The sequence below is a fragment of the Physeter macrocephalus genome, chromosome 18 (genome assembly GCF_002837175.3).
Source record: "Physeter macrocephalus isolate SW-GA chromosome 18, ASM283717v5, whole genome shotgun sequence".
Lineage (NCBI taxonomy): Eukaryota > Metazoa > Chordata > Mammalia > Artiodactyla > Physeteridae > Physeter > Physeter macrocephalus.
The window spans coordinates 2990964-3005086 of NC_041231.1; the positions used below are offsets into that span (position 1 = coordinate 2990964).

General features: G+C 67.5%; 1 protein-coding gene across 1 annotated transcript in view; it reads right to left on the reverse strand.

Moving 5' to 3' along the window:
• Nucleotides 1–13574, reverse strand: part of TSPAN32 (tetraspanin 32) — a 21638-nt gene extending 8064 nt beyond the window's left edge. Inside the window, exons 1-7 of the mRNA XM_055079832.1 lie at nucleotides 13509–13574; nucleotides 12707–12821; nucleotides 11794–11891; nucleotides 8258–8332; nucleotides 2445–2546; nucleotides 1861–1947; nucleotides 66–149 (exon numbers count right to left, since the gene is read on the reverse strand). Of these exons, the coding sequence (XP_054935807.1) occupies nucleotides 66–149; nucleotides 1861–1947; nucleotides 2445–2546; nucleotides 8258–8332; nucleotides 11794–11891; nucleotides 12707–12821; nucleotides 13509–13574 (627 nt within the window). The remainder of the gene's footprint in view (nucleotides 1–65; nucleotides 150–1860; nucleotides 1948–2444; nucleotides 2547–8257; nucleotides 8333–11793; nucleotides 11892–12706; nucleotides 12822–13508) is intronic.
• Nucleotides 13575–14123: the final 549 nt, after the last annotated feature.

Consider the following 14123-nt stretch of genomic DNA (forward strand, 5'->3'; position numbering starts at 1 on the left):
CCTCCCGTCGGAGGGGGCGGGGCACAGGCAGGTGGGGGCGGGGCGGGGCGGGGCTGAGAGGGTACCATGGCGGCGAGGCCGAGGCCGATCAGGGTGGAGACGACGCTGCCGTGCACCCTCAGGAAGCTCCTGATGCCCCACAGGCAGTCCTGCGCAGAGGGCAGCGCGCGCGGGCCCCTGACCGCGCCTCCCAGCCCAGGGCAGGACGCCCCCACCAAGGCATGGCGCTGCAGCGCCCACCTAGGACGGACGCCAGGGAGGTGGAAAGTCGGGGTGCGGCACATCCCGGGGAAAAGCACCCCGAGCTCTGGGGACTGGCATTGAAAACAGGCAAAAACAAGCAGGGTGGAGCCCACCTCTGCGGGGACCGTGGGGCCCCCAGGGGTCCAGTGGGTGCCTTCCTCTGGGTGTCCCCTGAGCTGCCTGTGTTGGGCCCCCCCAAACCGCATCCAGGGTGGGACACAGAGGACACTGGCTAACAGGGTGGGGTGTGGGGGTCCCCGGGCTGTCCTGGCTCCATCCTGAACTTCCTCGCCAGGACATGGCATCCGCAGAGGCTCTCTGTCTCCAAGGCAACGGGAGGTGACGGTCTCAACTCTGAACCACTCTGATGGTGGCATTTGGTTTGGGGAAGGACTTGGCATTTGGGCGCACGCTGGGGAAGGATGTGCAGTGGGGCGTGCGGGGTTCGGCTCTGAAGGCTGGGATGCCGGGGGGGGGGGGAAGGGGGGCCGGCCTGGCGGAGGACATGGCATCCGCAGAGGCTCTCTGTCTCCAAGGCAACGGGAGGTGACGGTCTCAACTCTGAACCACTCTGATGGTGGCATTTGGTTTGGGGAAGGACTTGGCATTTGGGCGCACGCTGGGGAAGGATGTGCAGTGGGGCGTGCGGGGTTCGGCTCTGAAGGCTGGGATGCCGGGGGGGGGGGGAAAGGAGGCCGGCCTGCTGTCTGTCCGTGCATCTGTCCGTGAATTCCCTTGATCGGGTCTCTGGTCCCCCAGCGTGGTCCCACTTCCTCTTGGAAGGCAGCCCGGGGTCAGACCACCATCCAGGACAACGTCCCCGCCCTCCCGCCCCCTCCCCCAGGTGTCCCCACCCACGAGGCCTTTACCGTCTCCCCGTGGCCCCCACCACCCCAGAAGGTACAAGACACCAGACTTTGCTCCCACTTTGCAGATGGGGACCTGAGGCCTCTCCCTGGGTGGCGTGAACAGGCCTCCGACCCCCTCTTCCCTGCATGCAGGGCCCTCCTCTGCCCGCGCCCCTCCCAGCGCGAGAGCCCAGGGCGCTGTGCTGGCTCCGTCCCTGGCTGGGCCTCCAGCCATTCGCATCCTCCTGTCCGTTTCTTGGAGGGTGGCCAGGAGCCTCTTGCCAGAGATAGGGGTGTTTGCTTCCCGGACAGCGGGGGAGGGGAGCCGAGGAGGCGGGGTGGGGGGAGGGGGGCGGCCGCTGTCATCCGGAAGAAGAGCGCCCCTTCCTCTGTCTCTCCGTCACTGAAGCCCTCGTGGCCAGACTCTGGCCTAGGCTGACCCTCTGGGAAACGCCCTTCTGGCCTTCAGGGGCCCTCGAACCCCTGCCCCCAGCCCAGTGCAGGCAGAGCTGCCCACCCGCCCCCCACCCTTCTAGAGGCTTCCGATGGGGGGCGGTCCCAGTGCCTGACCCTGTACCTGGCCCTGGGGAGCCCCCAAGCTGGGGACCGTGTGAAAGGGTGGGGGAGGGATTGGGGCCTGGAGAGGACCCGGCCCGCGTCCGTCAAGCCCCCCCCACCCGGCCCAGCGCAGCCCCCAGGCTCAAGGCGTGGGAGTGGCCCTGCTCTGGGGCTGAGACCCCCGGGGTCCCTGCAGGCCCTTCCCCCTCACCTGTCTGTCGGCCTCCTGCCCCCGACACGGGTCAGCCTCCGAGCCCTCCGGGAGGCCGAGCGGGGGGCTCTTACCACAGCACTGAAACTGCAGGGACAGAAGAGGGAGGCGCTCTGAGAACCCCAGGATCCCTGTCGGACAGATGGGGAAACTGAGGCACGAAGGGCACCCCCCCCCTCCCCGCCAGAGGCCAGGACCGGGGCTCAGGGCGAGGCTGCTGACTCTTCAGGGGGTGCCGGGTGCCGGGTGCCGGGCAGCCTGGCCAGCAGTCACTGGGGCCCCACCGAACGCTGTGCCGTCACCATCCTGAAATTCTTCATCACTTTTGGACAAGGGGTCTTGCATTCTGCTCTGGGCCCCGCAAATGCTGGAAGCAGCTGGCCCTTCCGGGGCAGACAGAGGACAGGAGCTCTCTGTCCCCGCCCCCTGCCCCCAAGGGGCACTGATGCCCTGTGTCCTGGGACCTCCTGCTCAGCACCTGGCCCCCAGCCGGCTGGCTCGGGGGGGCCGCCTCTGCCCATTTTCCAGACCACACTCCACCTGGGGAGGCTGCCCAGGGAGGGCGCCTCCCCCACCATGCTCACCACGGCGTGGATGGCCGCCAGCTCCTGCCGCCAGACTCCTGACGAGCCCGTCACTGCCTGCTCGTACACCTGATCGTAGGCGTCCAACACGGCGTCCTCCACCTGGACCGAGAGCATCACGGGGAGGCCCCTGTGCCGGTGAAGCCCCTCCTCCGACAGAGCCCCCCGAAGGCGGGGCCTGGCCCTCGGGTGCTGAGTGATGTCCAGCTGGCCCCCTCCTTCTCCTTCCACCGGGCAGAGCTCCCCGGAAGCGGAGACTGGGTCCCCTGGGGGGCCGGTCACAGGGGTCCCCATACTTCAAATGTGGGGACCTCCCCCCAAGAATGGCCGTTAACGCCACTCTTGCCCCTGGGGGGTCCTGCAGGATAAACCAGAGGCCCGAGCTTGGCCACCCGCCCCCCAGCTCTTGTCTTACAGGTGGGAGGAGGCCCTGGCCAAAGTGTCCCCCTGCTTCTGTTGAAACAGGCAGTGGGGAGGGAAGGCCAACGGTGGGCCCTGGGGGGAGTCGGCCAGGAGTGGCCTCGCGCCAGGAGCTCAGCTCCCCGGTGATGCTCCAGGTCTTTGCCCAGAACCATCGGTAGGTTCTGAAAAGCCCAGGCAGCTCCCCAGAGCTGGCCAAGGGCACCCGGGGCAGACGAGGCCCCTTGGGGGCAGACGAAGGAGAAGGAGGGTAGCAACAGGGGCCCGGCCGGCTCTGCCTTCACACCTCACCCAGACCTCACCGCCTCTGCCCAGCCAAGCATCCCCTTCTGTGCCTTTGCTCGTGCTGCCCCCAGACCAGAATGCCCTCCCCTCGCCAAGTGATTTCGTCAGAGACAAACTGGAACCTTGCCTCCTCCAGGAAGGCTTCTGTGACTGCACTGGGGTCGCTGGCCTCTGGCACGCGCAAGGCCTCTGAGCTCCCTTGCCCTCTGATGCCGCCTTTCCCACCTCAGAGACCCTGCGCCCTGCCTCCCTTCCCTTCCCATCCCCATGCTGTGCTGACAGCGGGGACAGGCTGACAGGCGCTCAGGGGTGCCCTGCTCTGGCCACTCACCCCCACCCTCCAGAAAGGAAGGGCGGCTTCCCCACTCCCAGCCTGGAGGACTTGGGGGCAGGTGGGCAGGGGGCGGTCTCGCCCAGTGCTGTCCAGTAGGAACCAGACCGATTTCCACCCTGAACGTCGCTCCCGGGGCTCATTAACCCTCCCGGCTGAGGCCTTGCCCCCAGAGTCAGCCAGCTGCTTTGTTCCCCACCCAGGGGGAGGTGGGCAGCGTCCCGGGCTGGGGGCCAGGCGCCAGGCCGGCCACCACTGCAGGAGGCCTGGCTAAGGGCCCTCTCTTGGCCTTCGTTTCCTCAAGTGACATGGGGGTGGAGACCTGCCAGGCTGTACTGCGTCCTCGTGGGAGGGGGTCCTGGTGAGGGCTGGGGGGCTAGCAGAGCTGGCCTGGGGTCGGTGGTGCAGGAGGCCTGGACAAGGAGGCCAGCTCAGACCACCCTCGAGGTTCCATCCCCACCCTCAATGCCCACTAGTGCCCAGGGAGACCCCGTCCCCTCTGGAGGTGTTGCTACTGAAACACGAGCAGGAGGAAAAAACCCGCTGGTGGTTGAGCTGCGTGTCTCCCCCCCATGACCCCAGAAGTGGGGCGCGAGTTTCTCCTTCAGATGAAGAAGCAGATCTGGCAAAGCCACGCCCCTGCCCAAGACCCCTGGGCCCGGCATCAGGGGGCCGGGCTGACTCTCCCAAGGCCTGGGTGTCTGGGTGGTGCTCTACCGTCTGCCCCTACCCCACCCCCGTCACCGGGTTCAGGGGCTGTGTTTCTCCATGACAAAACTGGGGGTGGGCTGGGGGGTCTCAGAGGCCCGTGGGCCCTGATCCCTGGGTGCTCTGCCAGGGTGCCCCGATCTTTAAGCCCCATCTTCCACGGCTCCAGGGGACACCCCTCAGGACGGGAGTTCCTGGGCTGCTAAATACAAACCAGGGGCCTGGGGCGTCCCCGCCAGCCCAGCTCCCCACCCTGCCATTGACCTCTGCCTCCCCATTGTCTGCTAAACCCGCCGGGGCTGGGGGCAGCGGGGGGATAGCTGCGGAGAGGGTGGCCCGTGGGAGCTGCAGGTGGTCTGCAGACCAGGGCCTTGCGCCCCAGGGCTGGTTCTGGTGGCCGCTGGACTATGGGGGAGGGGAGTGGCCTCGAGGGGCGGGGCCCAGACCTGGGAGCTAGAGGACAGACAGCCTTTCTCTGGGGCTCCCGGCACTGCTGTACTTAATCCGTGCATGAATTATTAAGTGGAGCCAGGCAATTCATTGCCCCGCAGCCCGTCTGGGGACAGGGCGCTCTGGCAGAGTGGCTCTCAGGCTCCCGCAGGAACATAATTAATAGCCCTCATGCTCTGTATTCATAGCACGGCCACCCAGTCCCTGCATTGAGGGCGCTCCCAGCTTCAGGGCGCCTACCAGGGCCCCGAGGGAGTGAGCGCCCCGGAGTGGGGGGAGTGAGTGGCGGGCGAAGCAGGGAGGGTGCCCCCCACCCCAGGGTCTGCGGCCTGGCTTCTGGGCCGCCAGAAGTCGTGGCCAGTCCCTGTCCTCTCCTTGTCCTCAGGTTTCCCACTTGTAGGGTTGCCCTAGATGGGCCATCTTGACCCCGTGTTTCAGGATACCTGAGGGGGTCACTGAGGGGAGGTGTGGGGGGAGAAATGGGGGTGAACAGATCCCCTGGAGCAAACAGCTGGGCCCTTCGTGCTTCTCTGCTCCCTGGGCCTCCAGGAGGAGCTCGTGGAAGGAGGGAGCAGGGCTGGGTTCTGTCTGGCCCACGTTGGCCCTGATGCCAACGCACCTGCCCAGGTTCCCGGGCTTGGGGGGCACAGGACGGGTGGCTCGTCCTGCCCCTGCTGCTCGGGGCCCGTGCCCTGGCCAGTGCCCAGCTCTGCACTGGCCCCAGTGATGGAGGACAGCCCTGGGCTCAGGGGGTGCAGGTGGGTCCAACTGGCTCGTTCCCGCCACTCAGCAGCCCCCTCATCGGGGTTCTCATGCTCCTTTTACAGATGAGGAAACCGAGGCCCAGGAAGGCTAGCTGATCCCAAGGGCACCGGGTGAGAGGCTGACCCCAGACTTTGAAGCCAGAGCTGCCCCACCCAGGCCCGGACACGGAGGAAGCCCCAACCCCGACTGGGGTCAGGCAGGACCCCGAGAGCTGGACCCTGAAGGCCAGCTGGAGTGCACACCAGATTTCTGTCGGGGGCGGCGGCAGGGGTTGGGGCAGGGAAGAGGCCCAGCTGGGAGCCATCCGCTTTTGCCCCCTCCCCTTCCCGGAGCGGGGACCCCAGCCGGATTATGGCCTGTGGCCCCTGCATGGCCCCTCCCCTGCAGAAGTGCAAATCCTGGGCTCAGAGCTGTAAACACACAGTGTCAGAGCAGAAAGGATGGGCTGCAGCCGCCCCCCAGGAGAGCTGCACGGGGGGCCCAGGGCACCCTGGCAGCTGTCTTGGCTGGGACCACCCACGCGGTGACCCAGACCTCGCACGGGCTTCTCGGTGGATGGGAAATGTGAGGCCAAAGCGCCAGCCGGGCCCAGCACTCCCTGGTCACCGAGAGCCGAGGCTGCCGTGCCAGGCTCCGACCCCTCCAGAGCCAGAGGAAATGCCCTTTTTCCATCTGGCATTCCATCTGGGTGACCCCAGATGATGCCAAGGTGGTGGTGAACAGTTTGGGGTGACCCTTGGGCAGGGAAGGGTAAAAAGGCATTGAGTCAGGGCGAAGAGCCCTGGATGGTGGACCCCTCCTGCCCTGCCTCTGCCAGGTTGATCTTGCCCTCCTCCCCACCCCTGTGGGCCTGAGTCCCTCCATCTGCAGACCAAGGGGATGGCCACCACCCTGGAAGGTCTGGTGATGGCCTCATCAACTCCAAGGAGCACTGGGGCAGGCAGAGGTCAGCGGGGAGAAACCAGGCCCATCACTGCAGGTAAGAGACCAGAGTGGGTAATCACACACCTAAAAGTGCACAGCACGAGCTCGGCCTCCTACCTGGCTGATCTCTGCATCTTGCGTGAACATCTGGGGGGACCTGGGCAACAAGGGGGTCGGGGCCGCTGGGACTCTTGATACACAGGCAAAAAATCATTGCTGGTCACCTGTTTGCACAGGGTTTTGCCCAGAAACCGGGTATACTCCAGCTGGACTGGCTTTGGTTTCCCTGGGCTGGTCCTTACAGAGCACATGGGGAAACTGAGTCCCAGTGAGAGGAGAAAGGATTGATCAGGGTCTCAGAGAGTCCAGCCGGAGGGGGCCTGTGGGGCTGGACTCTCCCGTCCCTCTCTGTGGCCCTACCCGCTGGCCCCGCAGCTTCTTGGGGTGCTGCCTTGGGGTCTTGCCTGGGGCTGGGCTCTCACAGGTGAAGGCTGGGGCCTGAGTTCTGCTGCCTGGGTCGTGTCCATTGCTGCAGACGGGGGGAGGCTGCTCCCCGGCACCTCTGCAGGCTGTGGCCTCTCAGCCAGGGAGCAGCCGGGGCCTGAGGCCTGGGACAGATGCTGACGGAGGGTGGCGGGGGCGAGAGGGCCCTTTGGGAAGGGCACCCCGAGGGCTGCCCTGCGGGCTCACAGCTCAGCTGGGGAGAGAAGTCTGATCCTGTCGGGGGGCCACGAGCACAGGGTGCTGGAGAACAGTGGCGTTGGCCAGCCTTGCTCTGTGCCCTGGCCTGGTACTGGCCGCCAGTGTCCCCTCCTCAGCCAACTGTGGACCCTCCCGGCCCCCACTAGTCCCCGGGCCCTCCACGTGAGCCCGTCCGGGGTCGCTGCCCCTCTCCCGGAGCCTCTTGGGAACCCATTCCCTCTGCCCAGCCAGAGGGGGTCTGGCCTTGACCCCCAGCCCTGGTCTGGGAGGGGTCAGCTCTGCTCATGAACTTGGCCAGCCCCATTTCCCAGGCAGGCTCTCAGCTCCGTCTCAGGACCCAGAGTTCAGACAGAATTTCTGGAGGGCCAGGCTGCCCCAGCTCCCTTGGGAGCGCTCCCTCCCAAGCTGTGGTCCTGCCCTGCTCCCTGGGGTCAGCGCCCACCCTAGACCCGCGGCCTGCAGTCTTCGAGCCCTGCTCCCTGGGGGCCGGGTCCCCGCGTGACTGCGTTATCCCAGAGCTGGGGCCTCCCTGCCTCCCAGCCCTGAGCCGCCCCGGAGCCCCGCTGAACCAGCGGCACCCAGAGGACAGGGAAGGAAGAAACAAAGGAGCCCCCTGCTATGGGGACCCACACCCACCATTACCACGGTCACCACCGACATGCACGTCCCTGGGAGAAGCCCACAGGGAAAATGGAAGGAGTAGGCTCACCTGAACAGTCCCACCTCCAGGCAGCTCGAGTCCTGGACTGCAGGGCCGCTGTCGTCCTGTGGATGAGGCCTGGCCATCCTCTCCACGGTCCTGCAGCGCCCACGCCCGGACAAGGCCTCTCCCTGCCTGACCCGACCCCCTTCAGGAGAGCAGCCCCCAGTGCATTTTCTGGAACCGACCCCCACTGATCAACCCCTCAGGCCAGCTGGGGGGCCTCCCTCCACACCCCCCCGGGTCCCATCTTCGGGGCCCAGGGCGGCCTTGGTGAGAAGCGGGTGTCCGAGGTCCGTACCTGCTTCCCCTCCTTCTCTGGGATCCGCTGTCCCCAGCCCAGGAGAGGACCGGCCCTCTGGGCTCGGCGTCCCCACCCCACCCCCAGGCAGAGAATGTCCTCACAGTGGCCCCTCCACACCCACGCCGTCTCCCCTGGTGACCGGCAGGTGAGAGGAAGCACGGAACTGACTTTCTCATACCCGAGGGACCCTCCCCGGCGGGCTGGGGGCGGGCCGGGCCGCTCACCTGCGTGGGGTTGTGGCACCTCCAGAAGGCCACCTGCGCCAGGGCGCAGAACACCAGGGCAAAGCACAGGAAGGCCTGCGGCAGGGGAGGGGCCGTTCGTCCGGGCGCCGTGGTGGTGGCCTGGCGGCTCCCCGCTGCCCGAGGGGGAGACCTTGGGCGGCGGGCACACGGGTCCCCATCCCTTCTTCTGGCCCTCCTCGGGAGACCCCCTATTGCTGGTTTTGGCTCCCGTGAGGGCCTTGATGGCGGTGCCACAGCCCCTGCCCCAGGGACGCAGGCAGGCAGTGCCTGGGATGAGGGAGCCCCCTGCCCTCTGCGGCTGCTGCCGGGAAGGGCACTGACCCCGGGCAGGGCACTGACCCCGGAAGGGCCAGGCAGGGCCTTCCCGAGCCTGAGATCCGGATCCCGGAGAAGAAACGAACCCCTTTTAAGTCTGGGCAGGAGGGGTGGCTCAGGGGCTGCCGGCCGCCCTGGACAGGGAGGGCCCTTGGAGGAGGGACTGCTGCTTTGGTTTTGTTTTCTGAAACATGCCTCCCGGGGGTTCAGGGCCGGCGGACACCCCGAGACGGGGTGACTCCCGTGGAGAAGCCCCACCCCCTCTTCCCACCCTGCTCCGTCCCCGGGGCCCAGCCGACCCCGTCCCCACCTCCTGCCACCCCCTGGGCCCCAGGGCTTTGGTGGTGCGTCTGTCTCTCACGGGGGTTCTGAAGCTGATGAACCTTACGGCCCCTCCCCCCACAATGCACACACGCCCCCAAAGGTGTTTTGTGGATCGTTTCAGAGGGTCATCCCAGACTAGGAACCCTGGCCCACGTGCTGCCTTGGGGACATCCCGCCACCCGTAGTCTGACTTGTCACTCTGCTGGTGACCCTCTGATTCGGGTCTCGGGCTGAGGCTCCTTCTGGAGCCCTGGACAGTCAATCAGCCTGCTGACCACAGGGCCCCGGGGGTCCGGAGGCCTGGTGTCACCGCCCCACCTCAGTCACCCCGGGCTGGCCGTGGCCGGGGGCAGGCTGCGGCCAGGCTCTCCCAACCTAGGGGCCGCACTCAGGGTGGCACCTGGAATGGAATGGAGGGACACCCCAGATGCAGATGGACACATACGCTGCCCGGGCTGGATGGGGTTGAAGAGACAGTCCACACGGGGGTGGGGCGGGGGCGCCCACCAGGCTCCGGGAAAGAGTGGGCCACCCCGCCAGCGCCCAGACTCAGTGCCCGCACAGGGACCTCCGGCTCTTCTCAGGGGCGGGTGGTCCACTGGCCTTCACCCCACGTTCCCTCCTGCCCGCCAGGGGTCTGCAAGGCCGCAGTCTCAGGACAGCCCGGAGATGCTGCCTCCTCCTCCTCCTCCCCGCCCGCCCCCGCTCCCCCCGGGCTGGCCGAGGGCCGCCTTCCCCATCTGGAAGCCATTGCTCGGCACTGCCTAGCAGGCTGGAGGCCCAGAGCCAGCTCAGGGGACCAGCATTTTCCAGGAACCGGCTCATTCCTCAGGAGAGGGAGCGTCACTCCCTTCCCACCCGCCGGCCAGCCTGCCTGCATGGAGGGTCCTGGGCGGCGATGGGCCCGCCTGGCTCCCCAGGCCCTCTGCGGGGCTGAGGCGCTGGGTGCGGCCGGGCCCAATCCCCACCGATTTCTTTCTCCCGATTCTAAACAAAAACGCATAAGTAAATCAAAATGGCTTCCTCGGCGCTGCTGCCAGCCCTGCTCGGAGCCTGCGAGCCTCTCATTTCCTGTGTGTGAGGCTGGTGCGGGAGGAGGCTGCGGGGGGGCAGGAAGCGGCGGGGGAGCGTCTGGATGGGAAAGATCTCGGCTCCCTGGCCCTCCACGTGGGCTCACACACGCCAGACGCGCCAGACACATGCCAGACACAACACGCCACTGGGATGCACACGCACGGCCGTGGCTCAGCCGGGCAGTAGGGGCGTGAGGTCTCCCAGACCCCGCGGGGCCGCGCTGGGCTTCGCATCCAGGCTGGGGGCCCAGGCGGGAGGTTGGGGTGCAGCAGGCGGGCGGCCGTGGGGCCCGACCCAGGTAACGGGGAGGACGCGGAACCGAGACCCTGGCGCTCCCTGCCCCCTGCCCCCAGATCAGGGTGCAGAGCTGGGGCGGTGGGGAGCTGGGGAAGGCCCCGGTGACCGGCTGGGCCAAGAGCGGGCGAGCCGGGAGCCTTGGGAACAGGCGCCTCCGGCATCTTCCCGCCTCGGCTCTGAGCCCAGCACCATGGCGCCCCCTGGTGGCCGATGCTGCAGCCCCGGCCTGGCCTCTCCGGGCCGCCCCCTCTCCAGGACCCCTGGGTCTGGCCCCGCCAGCAGCCTTGACCTCCAGCCCTGAGCCCCTCTGGCAAGCGCCACGCCTCAGGGCTCCCCTTTGGGAGGACGGTGCACCTGCCTGGTCGGCGGCCGTTGAGGCCTCCTTCCGTCCCCGCATCCCCCAGCCAGACTGCACGGGTCCCGGCCTTAGGGCGCCCACGCAGCGCTGCCCTGCGCACCCTCCTGCGGGGTCCTGGTTAGGGCTCGAGCTGCCCGATGCCCCTCTACTCCCCAAGCACACCCAGGGCCGGGGCCCGGCTCCAGGAGGTGACTCTCTGTCCCTGCCCTTGGAGATGTTTACAACCCAGGAGTCATTCAACCAACGTTTGCTGACACAGGCTGGGCCGAGAGCCCCGCCAGCCCTGGGGACCCAGAAGGCTGCCCTCAGGGAGCCCAGGGCTGCCGGCCTCAGAGGCCACCCCGGGAAACGTAGCCCCGGCCTGAGCTCCCAGGGGTCGTCAGCCACAAACCACTCCCAGGGGCGGGGTAGGTTTGCAGGAGAAGAGGGCTGGGGGCAGCCGGAGGCCAGAGGGACCCGTGGAGGCACAGGGAGGCTGGACTTGGTCTCACGCGCCTCGGGGAGCCTGAGAAGGCTCTGGGGGGTGGTGTTCATCAGGTGACAGCACAGGGCACCAGCCAGGAGCTGAGGCCCCAGTTCAGGTGAGAGGAGGGGCTTGAGCCCAGAGCGGGCAGGCCCGTGGTCCCTGCGGAGACGGGGCTGGCAGGTGGAAGAGCAGGCAGGCCGGTGGGGACCAAGATAGGGCCACATGGAGGAACAGGTGTGGGGGCAACAAAGGGCCACTGCTGTGGAGCGAGGTCAGAGGCTTGTGGGACCTCGAGGCGTGGGGAGACCCCACCGCTGGTAGCGGCAGAGGAGGGTGTGCCTCTCAGGAGGAGCCCGGCTGCAGGCCGCCTCGGGGCCACTGCCCAGTCCCGACCTACAGGTGATCGACTGGGACGCACCCAGCGACTCCAGTGTCACAGAACCAGACCCTCCCTGGGCCTTTGAAACAGTGCCCAGGCCTGGGAGGGTCAGCTCTGCCTTTCAAGGCCTCCGTGGACGATGCGGGTGAGATAGGCACCTGGGGGAGGGGCCCTGGCTGTCCCGGGTGGAGGGGTTCCTGGCTGTCCCGGGTGGAGGGGTCCTGGCTGGCCCACATCCCTGGAGCCTCGGTTTCTGTCCTTCCAGATCCCATCTGGGGGAGCTGGGGACGCAGAGAACTCACCCCAGCCATGAGGCCCCCGGCCTCTCTCACAGTGGCTGCAGCACTCAGCACAGCCCCCAGGGTCAGGAGCCCGGCCAGGATGATTCCTGCGGAGAAGGCTGAGAGTGGAGAGAGAAGGGTGTCAGCGGGCCCAGGGCAGGGGTCCCATGTGCACAGAGCCAAGGTCTGAAATGCAACCTGAGAGTCAACTTGGGGTGCCGGACTTTGGGGAGCTCTGAATGGGCCTTGTCTGGTCAGGCAGGGGTGTACCTCCCACCACCCACCCGCCTCCATGCCGGCCCTGCCCCTCCCTCCTTGCTTCCTGTCCGTCCTGTCCCCCCCATCCCCGGGGCTATCTTAGAACCCACATCCCTGTCCCCAGGCCCTACTGACAGGTGGCTGTAATCTTATCAGTCCAGGCCCGGCCCCAGGCTTCCTGCTCTAGGGAGTCTGGGGTTCTGGGCTCAGGGTAAAAACATGGGGCCTGCGGCCACCAGGAGGCCTGGGGTTAGGACCACCGGCCCCAATCCCCCGAGCCTCGGCTTCCCCCACGGCCGCCCTCCTCGGCCTCCCGTGCTCTCTCCGGAGGCCAAGCCCCCCGGGGGGCAGGGTAGGGGGTCGGGATGCCATCTCTGTGACGCTCACGGCCTCATCATGGGTGAGCACCCCTTCCTGGACACAGAGGACAGGGTCCGGATACCACCCGCCACGCCCACGCTGTCCCCAGGGTCCAGGGCGGGAGACCTGGGCAGACCCCAGGCTTTGCCCAGTGGAGCTGGGACTCCCGGGTGGGCCTTGCTGCCTCGGACCCCACTGCCTGCCCCGGCCCGGCTCCCCTCGGGAGACCTCACGCCAGCCTGGGCTCCTCCCCAGCCCCCTTTGCTCCTGAAGGCCCCTCCCCCATAGTGGCTGCCCCGCCCAGAGCCTCACTTACCCCAGAGGTGCAAAGCTTCGTAGGGGGTCCTCTCTGAGGCCGCGTGGCCGATGACAGCAAAGTGAGGCCCGAAGTAGGTGAGCGCTGCCGTGGTGGCCATAGCGAGGCCCAGCAGCTGGGGGTGGGGCAGACCCAGCGTGTGGGGCAGGGCTGGGCACTGACCCAGCCCCTGCCAGCCTCCCTCCAGCTTCCGGCTCTCACAGGAGACAGGACCGGCTGCGGGGCCCCTGGGTGTTCCTGGGGGTGGTCTCAGGGAGACCTTTGCCCCAGACACTCCCCGACACAGACACCCCCCCGCACACACAGACACACAGACACACTCACACAAGACACCCCAGCACACGCACTCACACTCACATCCCCCCTCCCCTGCAACACGCACACCCGCTGTCCATCTTCTCCGAGGGCCTGGAACCTCGTATCATTCCATCTGCGGAGCAGGGAACGGACCACCCCAGCCCTTCTCAGCCCGCCCCTCTCCCCCCGCCGTGAGAGCACCTTCCAGAGCAGGAGGCCGTCCGCCGCCCCGCTCCCCCAGGGAAAGCCCCTCCGAGCCCGGTTCACCAGCCACCCAGGGCCCTCAGGCCTGCTCTAGGGCCCGTGCCGCCCGGCAGGAGGACAGGCACTGCCCACGGGGCAGACTTCCGCTGCCAGGACTCCGCCACCAGAACCCCAGGTGCACGTCCACCGGGGCTGCAGGGCTGGTGTGGTCAGGGCGGGGACCACAGTTCCAGAGGTCCAGGAACGCGGCTCAGCGCACCCCCCCCCGCCACCTCCTGTCCCTGCCCAGCCTGCCTGTTACCAAGACAAAGAGGCTGGTGACCAGCGTCTGGCATTTGGCCACCCTGACTCGACTCCAAGGCCCCATGGAGGTCTCCTCTGCTCTCCTCTCTTCTCCTCTGCGCTCCCCTCCCCTCCTCTTCCTTCCTCTCCCCTCCCACTGTGGTTTCCAACTGGGCGGGGGCCTCAGACCGCAGCTGCCCTCCCAGAAGCTGGGTTGCGTTGGTCGCCCGTCTGTCTGTTTGCCAGCACCCCGGGAACTGAGCCTCTGGGGACCCCAGAAGAAGGGCAGGCAGGAAGGCGAGGGGTGGCGAGGCCAGCTTCTGCCCCCCTGCTGCCCCCGCCCCTGGCCCGAGACCCCAGGATGCTTTGCAGATAAACGAGGCCTCTCCCGAAGCTGCTCCTGGCGTGGCCGCAGAGGACCCTGGGTGGAGGTGGGCAAGTGGGAGAGAGCACACGGGCGGGGGTGACAGAGCTTCCTGTCTCTGGAGCGTGCAAGTAGAGGCTGGACCTCCCGTTAAGTCCTGCGTGGGGCCATCGTCCTTGGAGGACTTGGGGAGAGAGGGTCTGATTCGGACGGCCTTATCGAAGCGTTGTCTTATGAAAGATCTTTTGAAATGTTCTGTGACGTCAAAAG